At 41.9% G+C, this 18955-nt stretch overlaps 1 protein-coding gene across 2 annotated transcripts; it reads right to left on the reverse strand.

Annotated features, from left to right (window-relative positions):
- Positions 1 to 407: 407 nt before the first annotated feature.
- LOC138628742 (soluble guanylate cyclase 88E-like) lies at positions 408 to 16439 on the reverse strand. Of its 2 annotated transcripts, none has more exons than XM_069711950.1 (18): positions 16417 to 16439; positions 16063 to 16113; positions 14852 to 15028; positions 13858 to 13990; positions 13266 to 13440; positions 11889 to 11980; positions 11201 to 11458; positions 10926 to 11070; positions 9215 to 9340; positions 8901 to 9021; positions 7593 to 7722; positions 7034 to 7180; positions 6411 to 6557; positions 5491 to 5647; positions 3671 to 3780; positions 3170 to 3259; positions 2708 to 2826; positions 408 to 1702 (listed from the first exon to the last, which is right to left on the reverse strand). In XM_069711950.1, the coding sequence occupies exons 3-18, from the start codon at positions 14977 to 14979 to the stop codon at positions 1345 to 1347; spliced, it is 2436 nt and encodes an 811-aa protein (XP_069568051.1). In that variant the 5' UTR covers positions 14980 to 15028; positions 16063 to 16113; positions 16417 to 16439; the 3' UTR covers positions 408 to 1344. The 2 variants fall into 2 exon arrangements, with proteins under 2 accessions (XP_069568051.1, XP_069568052.1); XM_069711951.1 differs by lacking the exon at positions 16417 to 16439 and adding an exon at positions 16221 to 16241.
- Positions 16440 to 18955: the final 2516 nt, after the last annotated feature.

The raw sequence follows: 18955 nt of genomic DNA on the forward strand, positions 1-18955 counted from the left end.
ACTCACATCCTCTTTGCATTTCTCACTTTCATAGAAGTGCTTTTTGTTTTTTTAAGCGGTCTTTGGTCAATTTCAGAATAAGTTTAGGAGAAAGAACTATTGTCATGTGGCAGGACTAAAAAGGTCAAAGAGATTCACTTGGTGCTGTTGGATCCCGAGTAATCTTTTAGTTCCTGTAGTCCATAGCAGGTCAGCTGACATGACGAAATGTGAACTTTAAAGGCACTTTAACTTAGAGATGAAGTTTCTAATAACAAGTGCATTTTTACTTGGCGTTAATGAGAGCAGTTCTTTTAAAGGAATAGCAATTCCCCATGTAAATGTTATGAATTGACAGTTATTTCTACAAAGCAGAGCAAAGAATTATAAGGAAACTACACCTGTGTGAAAAAAAGAAAACATGACAGTTTAGTGTCTGTACATACAGTTTTATATAAATAAACACTATCATACAGTGAAACGAATGTCGTTACATACAGAAAGCAGAGCCGGGACTCTTTAAGACAATGCTGTGAAAGTGTAGTCAAATGTCTACTGAAATACGCCAACACCTAGTTTAAGATCAAATACACCCTCGGACCACGTCTACTCTCTCGGCGGTTCCCACCTCATTTTAAAAACTGTAAGCCTTGTGTAAAGTGGCTTTCAAAACATCGTGTAATTTCTTGTCCCTCCCTGTCGCATTAATAGCAGACACTACAGCGTATAGCATGAGGAAAATAAACTCTTCTCATGGCTGTCATGCGGTATATTTGGCAAGCTCTCTGCTTCTCTGTGCATGTGTTGTTTGTATGTAGAGGAAATTTTACTTCCTTTTTTTTTTTTTTAAGTTGAAAGACGTGTTGGGAAATCTGTAAATTCTCATTGTTCAGGGTATTTTTACTGATCTTGAAAAAAAAGAAATCTTCTAATTTCTATACCAGTCAAATCTTTCAATGCATGAAATCGATGAAACAAAGGAACAACATGTGCGTTTTCTCCATCTGATATATTTTGAAATCAACTTCTTTAAGTGCAGATGTTTTTTTGTGTGTTTTTTTTTTTTTAAGCAATCAAGATAAAAGCACCCAATTTTACTTTCACTTTGAGTCATAAAAAGCTTTAGTGGACTTTAAGGGCGATTTTTGAAAGTCGTTATTTGTCTTCAGTTTTATAATACTCAGAATGTCACACAAGCCTAAACAGCATCTCTCACAACTCTTGACATTCAAAAATCTCTTGGCTCGTCAGTAACCACGAAATTCCCGCTTTTGTTTTGATTAAACTCGAATGATATTTTGTCGGCATCGCGCCCCTCGTCACGTGTCGGACCCGTCTTGTGACCTCGACCTCCGGCAAATCTGCTCACAGAATGCGGCAGGAAGCGCTGCGCATGGGCAGGTTGGTGGGCAGCTTGGCGTACTGCTGTCTGAAGCTGTTTCTCTTCCTGGCGAGTAAGGGAGCCGGGTTCTCCATCACGTCAATGGGCGCCAAAAAGTCGGGCACCGCGTTCCCCTGGGGCACCTCCAGCTTGTTCTTAGTCTTTTTGGCTTTCTCCTTCTCCTGGCACTCGATGGAAATGGTGGGGAGCTCGTTAGTGGCCTCTGGCGTGGGCAGCGTGTCCGGCGGGAGCTCGCTCGGGCTCGGTTTCCCTTCCGCTTGCTCCTCGTTGCCGGCGATGTTGAGGTTGGACGCCATGCGTTTGGCGCTGTTGCTTCCGGAACTAGTGCCATTACACATTATTCAAAATTCACAGGGATTCACAGGAGACATAAAAAAAAAGATGGTACAGAAACCGTGTATCTACGATCATATTATCAGAAATCAAACATTTTACGTTTGGCTTGGGTTAATAGTTGTTCGCCTAATTTCACTTGCGTGAATATGGGTCTGGTCACCCTCCATAGGGAATCATTTGCAGTCGTTTCACCCTACTGGGCGTAGACCTCGGGTTAATGTGAACCAATCAGCATGCGCCGAAACCGGCCATCATCGTTGCAACGACCTACGGCTCTTGTATATCTATTAAATTGTTTTATTGAACGCCAGCAGCTTGATGAGGCGATCGGCGTTTATTCTGCGCTGAACGTTTGACAATTTTTTTTTCCCCGTTCAACAAGAGTTGAAAAATATTAACGCTGCTTTCGTCACTCTCATCAGCCGTCCAATCACAGCGAAGGAGGGGCGGGACAAACGCGGTCAACCACCGACGCTGGTCGCTGATTGGTCCGCCCTTCAGAGTGGCCGTGCTGAGGTTAATACGAGCTGAGTTCGCAGACTGTCGACAGTCGGTGCAGCGAGGCTAAATAGTTGTAAGAACTGGAATTAAATGGGTTTCTGATATTTGCACAAATATTTTTAACACATAATTTTGTCTGTTATAGTACAACAGTCTTATTTTCTTGAAACAAGCAAATTAATCTCTCCTTGGAGTGATGTTGTTTCATTTATTTTCAGTGCAATCAACAAAACTGTCTGATCACGTTACAGATGACTTCAAACTTTGTGTTCCGAGTTCACTTATTTGTCTTTTTTCCTGGCTTGGATCGAGATGCTTTTGCCTTTTTCAAGAAATATCTCATATAAAGGGGAACAGCACTGGGCACAAGTGGAAAAACGTTACCAGAGTGGAAGAATTACTTCCTGTTTTTTGTAAAATTACTCCCAAAGTCCTGAGTCCACAGCGTGTCCTCTGCGGTGCTCACTTATCTCCCGTCTTTCTACTCACCCATTAGAACTTATTTCCTCTGAGTCTTTCTGATCGCTGCTGTAGCGAAGCTCTCCCGGGGTCTTGAACGACAGATCGTTCTTTCCTTTCAGCCAGTAGGTCTTCATGTAGCCTTTACCCTGGGAGATTTCAAGGAAGACAAATATTCATGTTGATCTGAAATGCTTTGCAAAGACTTTTGGGAACATTAGGTAAGTATTAAGTATTAGGGTTAAAAGATCTCAAAGCTGAGAGTGAGTATTTTTTTGAATTACTCAAGAGCAAACGTCCCCGAAAAAGGGCGGCATGCCATTTTTCTAATTATACACCTCATCTCGAACTGTAGTGCTCGAACTATTACTATAGCAAGACGGGCAAAACTGGACATGTTGAGTCGCAGTCGTTAATGTCCACCTCGATAGGTGGATAACGAGCTACAATTTGCAGAGAAAGATGATAGAAAGCACCTGAACTACCTCTTACCTTTACGAAAATCTTGCCCCTCTCCTCAATAAGGTAGGGATCATGCTCCAGGTGGTCTTGGGTGGTCTGACTGATGTGTATCTGCATGCCCTGCTCACACATACGCACACAGAAAACTAAGCTAACTGAAAACATTTAGTTTATCAGTTTTTCTTGCTTTAAGCGAGCACATCTAGTGAGGAAATTAAGCCTGCACAAACTGCCTCCATTTCTTATGTACTTTCATTTTCATCACGGAGCAGATTCCCCCTCACAACATGACATCAACTTCTATTACTGTAAGTAATGGAAAGCAAATGAAGTGATCAGCTTGTTGCATCAAGTAAAGAGCAGCGTGCACAGTGGCATCATTAAACAGAGAATGTTTTTTCTATTCTCGTATGCATGAATTTGACTGAGTGGAAATCATGAATGTCATTATGTCGTCGCTGGCGGTTATTTGGAACATCTTTTTTTTTTTTTGGCTGGGTGGCAGCCTATTAACAATGTTAGTGCAGTCACCACTCCGTTGCTCTCCATCCTCGAGGCTGTGTTGACGGTGTCGCCGAACAGACAGTAGCGAGGCATCTTCAGGCCCACGACGCCGGCCACCACCATACCCGAGTGAATACCTGAGAGAGGAAACACAGTTAGAAGAACCAAACATGAGCTCATAAACTGCCTGGTTTCATGTTCCACTGCAGTTATTGTCAAATTTTCCCATACAAACATTCCGATTTGGTTTTTGAAATTGCACTCACCGTTTCAGCATCGAAATTCAAAAGTTGTGAAAAATACAATTCAATCATTATTGCTTCATTCAATTTTACTTGTGATTTAAAAAAAAAGGTTTCTGTTACTGTTACTTAACGTAACGACGATACAGTGTTCACGCAGTAGTGATGGCTTTGATCAACATTTGCTTTTCCTTCCATGACCCGAAGGATTTTTTTCCCCACGATTGCTGGGTATCGTTCAAAAAGTTTCGAAACCAGTACCGATACCTTGACTACAATACCACTTCCTGAACAATACTTATTCTAATGCCGAATTTGGAAAATCCACTTTAACAGAGTAGGCTTCGGCACAAATCTTTAGTTTTCATGCAGTTTAGAGGGGGTGAGCGTAGCCCGGATTAATATCTGTAGCTACTCACAGATGTCTACGAAACGCCTCACGTGCAATAGGTGGATGCTAGATAGTCGGATGTGCACGTAGAAGTCTTAGTTACTTCAGTTCGCACAACGCAGACGGGTATGAGGCCAAAAATAAGTTTGAAAAGAGTGAACGAAGGTGTTCTAATGTAAGATTTATTTGATCTGTCTGGCAGGTCGCCCAAGGACAGCCTGTGTTTGGGAAATACTGTATTGGTTTACAGATCTTGATGAGATTTTTTTTTCCCTGCCTAAACAGAGCAGGGGCTGTGCTTTTTTAAAAAGGAAAATGGGTTAGTGTTGATGTAGCCTTGGTATTGAAATTGGTTACCAAAATGAGAAGGCCTTTTGTAGATGGTACTGAAGCAATTCAGTTGGTGCAAAAAAAAAAAAAAAAAGATTGATGTTCGGTTCCCAGCGCCTCTCCCCAAAGACTTAGATCAGAATAGGCAGTTTACAGAATAGATAGACGAATGGATGTTTAGTACAGTGATATTGTACTTCCTCACTTTGCCTCTCGGATGCCGCATTGAGACTTATTTTTATTATTTTTACCGGCAGTAAGAAATAACATAAAGCAGATGTTTTTTTTTTTGTTAAAGTAGTGTTTTCCACTAGTCATGTATTATCTAACGTTCCTTTAAATCAAAACATTTTATTTCCAATTTTTCAGTTCGACTCGTCTCATGGTTTCAAGTCCTGAGTAATAATAATAATTTTACACATTCCTAAAACCCAGTGAGGGATATAAAAATGATTAAAAAAAAAAAACACATTTCCTTTGCCTCCTGTTTACTCTATCGATATCAGTGGTTGACTGTGAGAATAGCATCCCCCTTCTGACAGTAGCAAACTGTGTCTTGCTCTTTGTAGTTTATCTGGTTCTTCTCGGGGAGAAAAAAAAAAAATCCTTCTGTTATGCCCCAAGATCCCCAAATCCTATTTTTGGGACTGTTGCTCAAAGGTGGCAGAGTGGCTGAGTGGATATAAAGCCTTAAACTTCAGCTGTCTGAAATAGAAGCCTCAAGCCACCGATTCCCCACCAGCTGTGCAGCCGACACAAAGCCACAACCGCCACATGCACAGCGAGGCAAAAAAAAAACAAAAAAAACACGACATCCAAATAACACGGCCGCCTTATCGCACCCGAGCCACTGAAAGCACCAGACCGTTTTTGTACTTTCTCACCAACTCTGATCTGGATGTTGTCCCCGGTGGACGGGTCTTTCAGGTGGTCGATGGAGCTCAGCATGTCCAGGGCCATGTCGCAGATATGGTGCGCGTGAAAGGTGGTCTTGTTGGGCACGCCCGCCACCACCATGTAGGCGTCACGGATCGTCTCCACCTGGACAGAGAGGAGAGTGACGACATTTGTGTTGGCAGTAAAAGTGGCAAATCTCAACTTTTTAGGTTGTTTGCCCTGGCTAAAATCCCCTGTAATGCAGTCCCTTCAGAATCTAGCTGAATTTTCTTTCGTGTGATTGTTGCGATCAGAAATGCACGATTTTGCAGAAGATTTTATCATAATTTGTGATGTAAGTTGCGGAGTTTTATGTGAGTTTCTTTGCAGTAAAATGGCAGGAATTTGAAGAAAATTGCATAAACAACGATATGTAATCAGTTTCTGTGATACTAATCTTGCTGTATATCACAGAACTATTTTAGTTTTAACCTTTTATGTCAAAATAGGAGATTTAAATGCTGTTTAATTCATGTTAGTTCAACACAGAGCTCAGCTTCTGCTGATGAAATCTTTTGCAGAAAAATTGCGTGGATTTAAAAAAATTACAACCTACCGCAAATATTGAGTGAATTTGCATTAATTATTGTGATCGCAAGATTGCGATTTTCTGGAAGGACTGATAATGTGTTTTAAAGTTTGATTTTTAAAGTTTAAAATGTGCTCTGTGAAAACAAAGTTGGTTTTTTTGACAGTCTTAAAAGTTGCTTGTTTAATGGAAAAAAAAACCAAATGTTAAGATATTTCAAAAATATCAAAATAGGCTTCAAATCGGACCCTACATTTTTTTTTTAAAGATAAATTAGTAGCAGTTTAAAGTCATTTACAGAAACACTTGCGCGTTTTTTTGTTTTTTTGTTTGACTGACTTTGTAGACGTTGTGCTTCTCGCTGAGCGTGTCGAAGACGATGTAGATCTCGTTGAGCATGTCCACCACCTGCATGGGTGTGATGTGAATGCAGATCTCATTGAACTTGACCACGTCGCTGAACAGGATGGTCACATCTGGGAAGACCTGCGGTGCACGTACACACACACACACACACACACACACACACACACACACACACACACACACACACACACACACACACACACACACACACACACACACACACACACACACACACACACACGTTAAATTATGACAGTTTCGCACCAATACACTCACCAGGAAAAAGTAATTCCATTTCACATCGTGTTCCCCGTCGAGCCGAGGCCACTGTTGCGTGGCTTGCCCCCCCCCCCCCCTCCCTGACCTCGGTTGATGAAACAAAAGGTACTTGGGATGCAACATGTGCTCTCGCTGTAAGTGACTTAAGTCTCTCTGGTCACAGTGTTCTATTAAGTAGGATGGAACAACTCTAAAAGCACCAAAAAATATCTATGACCTCAATTTAGTACTGAGCCATTTTTCAGAACACTATGTTTTTATACGTGTTTTTTTTGAAGTACCGCCGTCCTCGTTCAACAAAAAGCAGTCTCTTGTACCTGGCACGTCTCCAGAGCGGTGATTCCCTTCCTGAGCCGGTCGGCCACCGCTTTAGGGATCATGGCGTACAGCAAAGAATCTCCTCTCTTCTTCTCCTCATCCAGCTTCTTGATGATTTCCTGCAGCTGAGCATATTTTTGTTGCTCCTAGAGGATCAGAGACGGGGACACAGGAGTCGGCTGTTACAGTCTCACCTCTCTTTAAAGCTCCAAAACCCTCCCGTTCTTTGTCTTCTCTAATCCTCTTAATCCACATCTCTCCTGCATGACTGAAGTGGATTTAATGGGTGAAACCAATAGGGGAGCTGAGCTTTCACCTGGGCTCACCTGGTCAGGTTGGCTTCAATACAAGAGCGCTCGCAGTTCTTACATTTTGTGCACTCAGTGTATGATTAGAAATAACTTAAGCTTGCAAGTGGTATAATGGTACATTTTATAAGGTAATATGAACCCTGATAGTTCAGAATTGAGTCGAACACGAGGCTGGTTTCCTGCCACGATGCTCGGCTGCCCAACACTGAGGATTAGTTTTTTTGTGTGTTTTTTTTTCCCCCTTCACCTGATCGAGGGCCAGCTGCAGCTCAGCCGACTGCTGCGTCCCGGCCAAGATCAGCTCTCTGCTGGAGTCGTGCAGGTTCAGATCGTTCACGTACACACCCATCTTTATCATGTCCTCCACGGTCTCTATACTGCAGGAATGAAGGAGAGGAAATGAGGAGACAAACTGTAAAGTGGCATAAAAATGTCCAATCTGTAGTTTCACTTTCAATTTCAGTAATTAACAATCACAACATTTACCACTGGATACAGAACATGTCAGCATTTGCATATCTAAGACGGAGAATTTCTTTTCATTTTAATTGGGGATAAATTGATCTGCAGACTTTCTTTTTTACAGTAAAGGCTTATATTTAAAAATGGCTCAATTTCAGTTATTCAGTAGTTGCCGTCTGTACAGAAATAATGCAGGTTTCTAGTAAATACTGTATGCATTAGCAGCGGAAACACAGGATGACTCTCTGTATGGGCTCAAACAGAAATACTGCACTTTCTGTTCAATTGAATTACTATAGATTACTGTGTGTTTTCAGTTAAGTCAATATTAACGAAACCAAACACCTTTTTTTTTGTCACTAAATCCTGCAAACGAAGTAAAGAAAATATCTTCTCTGAATTGCTCGAAATGTCTGAAACAGTTGAAGGAACAGCAACTGAATAACTCAAAAACTGCAAATCAGAATATAGAAAGTCTAAAATATACTAAAATATGAAACATACCAAAACTTGGAGCAGTAGGAGATGTATGCACACATTAACATGAGTCTGTCTCCTTATTAGTGGTAAATAAAACCATTTCAGTTATCTGGTATAACAATAACACTCAATATTCATCTCAATGTTGTTGTTTTTTGTCCTCTTAATTGGATTTGTTCGTGACAATTAACTTTGGACCGGATTCGACCCGTGAAAACCTGACATACGTAAACTAATTTTCCCAATTAGACCTGATCAAAAATGCATTTGACCCAAATTAATTTAGTCGAGAGAGAGAGAGAGAGAACAGCAACGCAGGTAGCAGAATAATACATCATCTATTAATATGCAGCCACAGCTGAAGAGAGCAGAAATACCTGAACTTCCCAGACAACACTAAACAACCTGCTGCACTGATTGATGCACTACGTGATCGGAGCTGATGGCGAAGCGGCTCGGATCCATTTCGTTGCTCGACACAGCGTTCGCAGCAACAGAGCGAGACCCTATCAGACCTGATTAGATTGAAAATCCAGCCCGACTTTGTTAGGACTGCAGTCGTCGTGACCTTCGCAGCATCAAACGTGGTCCCCCGTTGGGGGAGCGGTCTTACATGGGGGTCCCCAGGAAGATGAGGGAGTCCCACGGGGGGACATATTTCATCTGGCCCTTCAAGTGGAGAGGCTTCTTGGGAGGCTCCCGCATATCCTCGAAGATGGTCTCGCTACATTTTCCTGAGAACCACGAAGGAGAGGTTACTGGTGTCGTGGCTCAAATAAAAAAAGTCGGTACTCAAGAAGGGAAGATCTGTTGACTAAAAACCACTTGACACTTTGCACTCCCTCTTATGATAAAGATAGAAATGTTAGATTTAACTAAGTGCTGTTTTAAAAAAAAAAAAAAAAAAAAAGGTTAAAGTGTTCTGACCAGTGACGGTCTGGAAGGCCAGGAGTTCGATGTCCTCGCCTCCGGAGTTGGCAGAGTTGTTGTACTGGGTGAGAGAGCTGCTGTACTCCTGGTCCGTGCCCTTCATCTCCTCCGCTGCCTTTTGCTCTGATTGGCGGAGAGCGACAGAAACAGTGAGAAGCATTGATGACCGGATGAACCAGGATGAGTTCGCCATGCAAATTAACATAAGTGTGTGAAAGGTGATGCAGTCAATTCCAATCACACAGTCAGGCAACACTGAGTAAGTGGACGTAGTGAGGGGATATGATCGTCATGTCCTCTTGAAATAATTACACCCCCAGCAATATGCTTCAAATGAATTTCCTTCTTTTTATTTTTTCTAATCCCCTTTTATCCTGGTGGCAAATTTTTGAGAATATTCAATCTGCCGCTACTTGTTTGGTTTGCCATAAGCCTCCTTGTTGTATTAAAAATGTATTTCTACGTCTGTGTTTAAAGATAGTTAAAAGTGTCTTGAAGAAGCAGTTGCATTTAAATTTGTTGTTAAATTAGTAGTGTTTTGGCTTTTTAATCAGTCTGATATTCATTTCCACTTGGATGTTCAATTCAATTTTTAAGGCACATAACACAGTAAGTCCTGATAACAGGCCCTTACAACATTATGGAGAGAAACCCAACAATTCCCACATGAGCAATAGCTGGAACTCCCTTTTAACAGGAATAAAACCTCCGACAGGTGGGCGGCCATCTGCCCCGACTGGTTGGGTTGAGGGGGAGAGTGGAGGGAGGAAAGAGAAGAGATTAATAAATGCATGGACCAACTTTTCTGCTTCTGGTTCAGGTGGGATGTTCCCGGTTTTACTGATATTGCTTAGATGAAAGAAAGCAGTCCTAGAGACTTGCTTTTATGTGTGATTTGAAGGACATATCACATCAAAGAATGACTGCGAGATTCCTTACAGTGATGCTGGAGGCCAAAGCAAAGTCATCCGGAGTAGCTGTGTTTGGATAAAGAATTTTGAAGCAGCTAACCATAATAACTATAGTTTGTCCATATTTAGAAGTAGAACACTACAGGTCTTGAAGTCCTGGATGTTTTTTTAGACATTCTTTCATAGGGAGATATAGCTGGGTGTTATCTGCGTAATAAAGGACGTTCATGCAGTGTTTCCTTACGGTATCGACTGAGACGGCAGGTAGAAAGCAAAAAGTATCGGCCCTGGCACCGAACCTTGTGGCACTCCATAACTGACTTTTGTACGCACGGATCCGATAGATAGGATTTGAGCCGACATAGTGCCGTTCCTTTAATCTCAATGACACGTTCCAGTCTCTGTGATTAAATGCTGTGATCGATGATATCAGAAGCAGCGGGACAAGTATAGAGACGAGTTTGAAGCAGTCAGAAGATTGTTTGTAGCTTTCACCTGTACTGCTTTTGTTCCATGATGCTTCCTAAAGCCCGATTTAAAATATTCAAACAAACCGTTGCAGTTCAAATGGTCACACAATTGATTTCCGAAGGCTTTTTCAAGGACTTTAGAAATACAGGGGAGGTTGGATAGCGGCCCATAGTTTGCTAACACACCTGAATCAATAGATATATCATAAATATTTTATTTTGCCTTTTTCCACATATCCAGCCAGACTTGATTGACATTTTGTGATCCCATCAATTTGAAATGAACCCTCTTTATGCATTATGGAATTGAAACTGAAAGAGCGGTACCCCTTTCTTCTTCTCGTTTCGGTTTCTCGCTCTCCTCTTTCTCTTCTGGGTCCTCCTTGTTCAGTTTCAGGACGTTGACCTTCTGCTTGCTCTCCACCACAGCTTTAGACATCAGCTCAAACACATTGTTCAAATGGGTGTAGATCTGACGAGAGTAAGCGGAACGATTTTTTTTGCGGTCTTGAAGCATGATGACAGAGCAGTCAGCAAGGCAAGAGATTGAATTTGCACTGTAGAATTACGACAAGTAACTGGGCAACTCCTTCGAAACTCACGTTGTCCCAGCTGAACTCCAGCATGGGTCGCACCAGAGCGAACTCCTCGTCGACCTTTTTGCCCTGGAGGTCGGAGAAGACCTCTTTGAGGCCATCGCCGATGCGGTACATGGTCATGTCGCGGCGGAAGATGACGCTGAAGGGGAACATGTCGAAAAAGATACCTCGCTTCATTGGCAGCTTTTCGTAGCTCGGCGCTGTCTTCTGCTGAGGCATGCGGTGCTTGAAGGCGGCGTTGTCGAAGTTCATCTTGTAGACCTGGACCAGGGGAAAAAAGTTGAAACCATTTCGTTGAAATACAAGTTGATCCGTGTTAATATTTTGTGGTAGTAGGGATGTCTCTCCGAAGTGCACTTCGTAAACCAAAATTACTAACACGGGCCAGTTGATGGCAGCAGCGCAAGTCATAGGATGCAGTGACTTTTTGCTTGCGGAACATATCGAACTCTACGGAGGTGACATTGTCATGTTTGTTGTGCTGTGAATGTGAATTTACCCAGAGCCCCATCCCAATAAACACTTATCTCCATTCAATAAGCACTTGCCGTCTGAGTGTAAACAAACAACTCCGCCTGGCGTCTTATTGAACGCGATGGAATCATTTCCATGATGATTGAACTGACACAAGGGGCCAAGGTCAGGCGCCCCAACAGCTCCAATCATACTTGGTCAAAGTCCAAGTACGTACCACATACGTCATTTTCTCCGTTTCCTCTTTGGATAGGATTTCCACTTCGATGTCCGTGTTGTAAAATTGTCGCCCCACTTGAGAGAGCTGCCCTGCAGGAGTCGAGCGCGCACACACACACACACACACACACACACACACACACACACACACACACACACACACACACACACACACACACACACACACACACACACACACACACACGGGGGTGTAGAGGTCAACTTTAGTGGATAAGAGAATCAGTCAGGAGAGGCTCGTGTGGCTTCATTTACGAGATAACTTAATAAATAATATGTTGTCTTAATTAGAATCAATGACTGAATAGATGAGCCTTGTCTGATAGTTTCACAGCTGTTGTGCCCTCATGAACTGTATCATTTTACTTTTTAATATTCATGCTGCGCAAAACTTTCTTTCCCTCTTTTAATATCTTCAGCTTTATAATGGAAAGAAAGTTAGAAGGAAAATGAGCAGGAAATGCGAACGACTTAAAATGAAGTGTAACAATATAAAACGTTTAACTGTAAAGTAGTTGTATTTAAAAAAAAAAAAAAATGATCCAGCATTCAGGATCGTTCTGAATTAAAATCAGATGGTAGTCAGATCTAAAAATTACAGCCAATAATTTGTCTTGATTGCATACACTAAATTATTAAATTATACTATTCTCGCTATATTACAAAATGTCCCCACTGTGGGATTAATAAAGTCGTATCTATCTACACGCATTACATAGAATTAACATTATAGTAATCTTATTTTGTAAAGAACATACTGGATGAGAAAATGTGTATATTTTTTAATTATTGTTTGATACTAACGTTGCAGATTTCTTTCTCCACACGTTATATCAACTGGACCAAAAAAAAACAACAATGACACTTTGCAATGTGAAATTTAAATAAAGAGACTTCCCAGTTCTCTGAAAATGTTGATTTTTGCAGCTACCTTGAAAGTAAAAAAAAAAAAAAAAAAAAAAAAAGTGTAAAATACTGTCATGTTTTGGAAAATTTGAAAAATACAGATACACAAATTGAATAGCTGCGTCTGCGTACGCTGCTGAAAATCAACAAAAACTTTGTTTTATACGTTTGAAATTCACACTTCAGAACAAATTCCTGTTCTTTTCTGCTTATTCTCCGCGCTCTGAAGTCAGTACATGCTTGACCGCGTCGAGAGTTCCCCCGAGGCCGGAGTCTATCCTCGCGGGCGCGGTATTCAGAAACACACCACAAACACAGCGGGGCGATGTAAAAAAAAAAAACCCCGCAGAGAGCTGTGGGAGGGGATCGGGGTGGGGTCGGAGGTCAAACCCAGCTTCCTGTCGCTGCGGTAGACCCCCCAAGTCTCGCGTCTTTTTTTTTTTTTTGTTACCTTTGACGAACTGGGTGAAGCCCTTGCGGGTGCTGCGGTAGTGCAGCGTGAGGCTCGTCTCGCACTCCTCCTCCACGCAGAAACTCGGCGGCTGCACTTTGGGGAAGGAGAAGCGGAAGTACTCGTGCAGGTTGTCCAGCTCGTTGATGAAGTCGCGCACATTTCGCCCCAACACCTGGGAAACAATGAAGGAAAACTTAAAAAATGATCGAAAATGATTTCATTTGGAAGCATTTTTCATGGTGTCCGAACACTTTTTGCTTTTTTTTTTTTTTTTTTTTAATGAACCCCACTATAGATGTAGAAGCTATTTTATACAGAGAAGTTTTTGCCATCAGACTTTCTCTTTCATTTCAAGTAAATATATGAAACCTTACTCTCTCCTTGGGGAATTCTATTTGAGCAGAAATAATGGATGCTATTTCTCTTTTCAGCTGCTTTTAACCACTCGTACTAATAATTCCAGTTCTTATTCCATTTGTCCCCAAATGTGAAATATATCACTTCCCATTGTGCCAGAAGAGGTTTTTCCTGTGGGGGAAAGAAAAACCGTAAAAACGAAAGACAACTAAAGCGGTGGGCTCTGTGTCACCTTCAGGATCCGCTCATATCCGTAGTTTCCAATCCTCTTGACCATATAGACCCCGAAGGCGTACATGAGTTCATCGTGGGTCTTTCCCAGGACCTCGCCCGCCGCCTTGGCCAACCGCAGGATCAGGTTGTCACTGTAAGCAATCAGGAACGCTATTTATTACATCAGTGTGATTCAAAATGGGCTTTTTCAGTTCAGTGATGGACAAAAACAAACAAAAAAAAAGCCCACATTTGGTAACTTCAGTAATAATAATGTGAGTGGCAATTTTAATCAGTCAAACCCCCAAAACAGGGATGGATCGAACGTAGGAAATCTTCAAAATGCCCCCCAAAAAACTGTAATCGAGGAGCAAACATTGCTCCCAACATGCTGATAAATTAGTTACATTCACAAGTTTAGGGAAGTATCCTAATCCTGCATTTAGCCATCGTTGTATTTTCATTCGTTTTATTTAATTAAGATTTCCGTCTCGAGCGGAGACTAGGAAATCCTGCACCTGCAGTGATGATGTTTTCGATTCATCTACCGTATTAGCTTATGCATTACATAAGAAAGCTATTGAGAGCTAATTAAAAGTGTGAACAGTTCTATTTTTCTCCTGCTGTCTCACATACAGACGAGATTCCACACACGGGGATGATCGCACACTTTTTCTTTGCTTTGTAGTTACTCCTGTTGACTCAGGTTGGTGATTACTGTATGCATTTTAATGGAGGCCCCTATTTTGTTTTATTTTACATCAAAAACTACAACTTTATGCAAAAAATTAGGCTGCTGTTTTTTTTTTTTTTTTTTTTAAAGTGCTCCAATGTGTTGCAGATGCAGAATTTTGCAACTGTTTTTTTTTTTTTAATATGTTACCGGTGAGTCTTTTGCTAAAGGAAAATTGTCTGTTACCGTTCAAGCACAAAAAAACAACAAAAAAAAAACATCGCACCAGTTTGTCCCTAAAAATCGTGCAGTCGTCACAGAATAAACAACAACGACCTACTTGTACATCTGATGCCTGACGAACTTGAGGTGGGGTATCTCGGCTCGGTTCTCGATCAGTCTCCACACATCCTCTCCGTAGGATTCATTAATGTAATCGTTCACTGCTTCCAGGTACAGGCCGTACATCTTCAGAGGGTTAGAAACCTCCAGAGTGCTGCCGAAGTTAACTGCTTAGCTGGGAATAGACCGCGGGGGAGAGAAATGACACATCAGGAATAAAAGGCGGGACTCATCTTTGGTAGAATCAACAGTTTAAAGTACCGCTGATGTTTAAAAAATAGTATATATTTAAACGTTTAAAAAAAAAAAAATATTCAAGTACTATACTTAACAAAAATGTTAAAGTGCTTGTTCTTTACTTTCCTTTCCAATTGATGCCACAAATACTTCCACTCTTCTACATTTCAGAGGTAAATATTGTACTTTCAACATATATTTGACAGCTTTAGTTACTTTTCAGATGAAGAATTGACACAACTGATAAGATAACAAGTCTTTAAAAAAAAAAAAACGCAACACAGTCATAAATTAAACCACAAGTTTCCAACCTGTTTGTTATCTGACAATTTAAATGAAGCCGTGTGTAATCACATTTCAGGATGTCTACGACTGGTCAAAATAGTCATTTCAAACTTTTTTTTTACATGATCTGATATCGCACCAAAAATCAAAGACTAGAGAAAAAGTCCAAGAACTAAAAGACTTTTGTGTATCAGAAATGGGTTTTTTTTTGTCTTTCCCCAGCAATAATCTGACGAGATAACAAACAGGGACAACATGTATCCGCTGTCCCTGTTTATAAAACTGTATATAAAGTATTTTAAAGCGGCTCCACCTCCTGCGGCTACAACAGTAACAGCTGTTTTACGCACTGATACTTCAGTATTAATAATCTAACGATGTCCTACTTAATAATATGTCACTCCGAGGGACCAAAACAGCACTTTCACTTTAATACTTTACCTGCATTTTGCTTCTAAAACTTTTTTTTCATGCAGTACATTTACTTATAATGGAGGAATTTGACATTACTGCCTTGATATAATTATTAGTAAGTGGCAATACTGCTAGACTGTAACACTAATTGGCACTGTCTTCTCATTAAATTAAATTGATTTATTCTGGGCTAAAAGCAAATCATAACACATTGAATTAATATTCGGTCCACATGTGCAATCAAGGAAAGAAGAAAATACTTGTTTCTTTTACCTGTGTCACGCACAACCTCATGAAACGTTAGGTAACCCCCTCAGACAACACCTACATCCAAGAAAAGAACAACATTGTCAAGGGAAGCGTGGAAAAAAAAAGAAAAGAAAAGGCAATCGCATCCTTGACTGCATGTCTGCTGCTGCTGCCACACTTACAGGAAAAATTGTGCCACTGTAGGGAAAATACAAGCAACTGAAAATAGCATCAGGCAGCAGGGTAATGCGTCTAACCCACCAGTTAAGTCAAATAAAAACGCATAAAATACGATCAAAGTGGTAAAAAAAAAAAACAACAAAAAAACAAACAAACAAACCGATCCAACGCCCAGGTGAAAGAGGAAACCGCCCTTACCTGCAGTCTCTCTCTGCTGCGTTATCCTGGCCTCCATCTGTGACCGGCCGAGCACCACAGGACCCCCCCACCTCCTCCCCCCCCGCGCCCCGCCGAGAGTTTCCACCTGTAGCTGACATGTGCGCTCTCCCCTGACACTTGCTTGTCAGGTCAACAGGTGACCGGGGAGCCACAAATAGCCAGCGCCAAGGCGTGTTTGTGGCAGGTAGTAAAAGAAAAGGCACCAAAAATAAAAACAACGGTTTTCAGCTGCGTGGACTGACAAACCGTAGTCTAATTTGTAATATGTAGAAGTCTGTGGGCGGCTGTGAGTGTATACGGGAATCCCTTAAGGAAAGGAAAAAAAAAAGAAAAAAAGACACTTAGTTTTGTGTCTTCTGTAAACCAGAGTGCACAATGTGAGGCTCATTATCTGAAATTAGCTTGTACTCCTTCACAACAACTCATTAGGGCTACCAGGTTTTCTTGGCTAATTGTAATACATTTGCATAATTACAGTCAGGTGCACATTTTATCTGACAGTACACAGTGTTGAGATTGGCATTTGGAAGGTTTTGTGTATTCCCGCTTTGCGAAGTGAAGCTGAATTAATCTGTTCAAAACATTTTTGCGGCCTGCTGTTACGACTGCTATTATCTCACCGCCCCTGATATCAGAGCAGGTTTTAAATTGTGACAAACGTTTGAGTTTTTTTTTTTTACTCTGGTTTTATGACTTGAATGCATTTTTTTGTAACCTTTTTTTTTTCATTATAGAACCAGACATGTGAATGATAAGAGAAGCTTTATTAAACAGCTGTCAAAGCAGATTCTGTCTTGAAAAGTGACAGAGCAATTCTTTGGAGTACATCCACCAGGGGGCACTGTTACAACACCCTTGGTTTTCCCCCACTGCTTCGTCAGACGCTTCCACTGAAAGAAACCAGCTTAAAAAAGTTAAAAGAAATGTGCTTTTTTAAAAAAAATTTTTTTTAAGGTAAGTCCAGACAGGAAAAAATCAGGCCCTGCGTCCTTTTTTTTTTTTTTTTTTTTTCAACGACATCTGTGGGCTCTTACATCTGCCTCGTTGCAAAGTACACAACCCCCCTGATTCAAAACATAATTTCCCTCTCTGTAGGAAAGATTAAGCCATGAACAATGAAAAGTGACTTTTCTTTTTTTTTTCTATTCAAATTCTGACCTGAAAGGTTAAGGAAGTTCACACCTATCATGCAGGAGGTCTAATTAAGAAAACAGTTTGAGCTGGAATTAGGTGGAGCACTTCATCCTGCCACTGCTTTCCTTCACGCCGAGGCCACCGAAGGGCCGCCGACAGCCAACCTGAACTACCATCTCTGAGCGATAATGAGCCGCTCTCTGTTCCGTTTCCTGTATGACTTTTTTTTTTTTTTTTTTTTGCTTCTTTTTCAACCCGCAATTTCCCCTCGTCTGCCGAGCGCTCGCTCCCTCTCCCTCACCCCCTCTCTATTCGCCAGGTGTCTACCGTCTTGCCTTTAATGGCCTCTAGTGCAGACTTTACCACACTGCAGGCTGGGAGGTCCGCCCGCCGCCCGCCTCTTAACCAGAGAACAGAAAGGGAGATAACAATGTGCTGATGGTGCCACAACCGTAAACTCCACACAGATGCTGCCGGCGCTTTCATTAAAGATGACATGACTCATCTTCTTTTTCGCTCCGCCAATATTACACCCTGCCTTTCCTTTTTTTTTTTCTTTTCTTTTCTCTCCCCCCCCCCCACATCCACACACCCTCACCCCTCACAAAGAGAGAGGCATCGCTGTTTCAAAAGGTGTCCATTCATGTCATTTTTCAAATGCTAACAGGGAGCCAAAGGAACACCTCCCCTCCCATTGTTTGATGTGAGCAACACAAAACACGGGAACTACACACAGGGAACTACACGCAGGGAACTACACGCAGGGAACTACACGCAGGGAACTACACGCAGGGAACTACACGCAGGGAACTACACGCAGGGAACTACACGCAGGGAACTACACGCGTGCACAAACTGGGCTCTGTTTCCTCGCTCTTCTTCGTACAGGTGGTGTCTTTTTCTTTTTTTTTTTCCTTCTTCTTCTTCTTCTCATATATGTTTCCTCTCTGTCCTTGCTTGTTATCTGCTGGAGGAGTTATCAGGCTCAGCCAGCCCTAACGCAGGCATGATCCAATCTCTGGTGGTGGTGGTGGTGGTGGAGAATCAGGGTCACCGGAGGAAACCGGCGTGCACAGTCGGGGGGGCCTTCTTTTTTTCTATTTTTTTTTTTTGCAGCTCTGCGGTTCATACCGTTTATTTATATCGTCAAAGCGGCGGGGTGGGGGGTGGTGGTGGGGGGGGGGGAGAAAAGAGCTCCGCCGTTTCGACGTGACACACGGATATTGAAAGTCAGCGCAAAAGCAGGGTTATTGGAGCGTTTCGACTGAGTCCGAGCACAAAGTTATTGGTGTGGTGTGAAGGGGGGGAGGGGGGGAAGGAGGTGTGTGTGTGGGGGGGGGGGGAAGCTCATGCCATAAATTGCCTCTTCTTGTTTACAGCCAGC

This window comes from Brachyistius frenatus, unplaced genomic scaffold, assembly GCF_029030835.1.
Source record: "Brachyistius frenatus isolate BFR_SWC_R1_liver_20210118 unplaced genomic scaffold, ASM2903083v1 Contig_104, whole genome shotgun sequence".
Classification (NCBI taxonomy): domain Eukaryota; kingdom Metazoa; phylum Chordata; class Actinopteri; family Embiotocidae; genus Brachyistius; species Brachyistius frenatus.

Bases quoted from the DNA above. Each gene is read 5' to 3' on its own strand.
- LOC138628742 (XM_069711950.1), bottom strand. From the start codon at position 14,979: ATGTACGGCCTGTACCTGGAAGCAGTGAACGATTACATTAATGAATCC. The intron at 13,991-14,851 runs GTAGGTCGTTGT...GATTGCTTACAG, and splicing joins GTCAGGCATCAGATGTACAA to TGACAACCTGATCCTGCGGT. The intron at 11,459-11,888 runs GTACGTACTTGG...CCCCTGGTCCAG, and splicing joins CGGAGAAAATGACGTATGTG to GTCTACAAGATGAACTTCGA.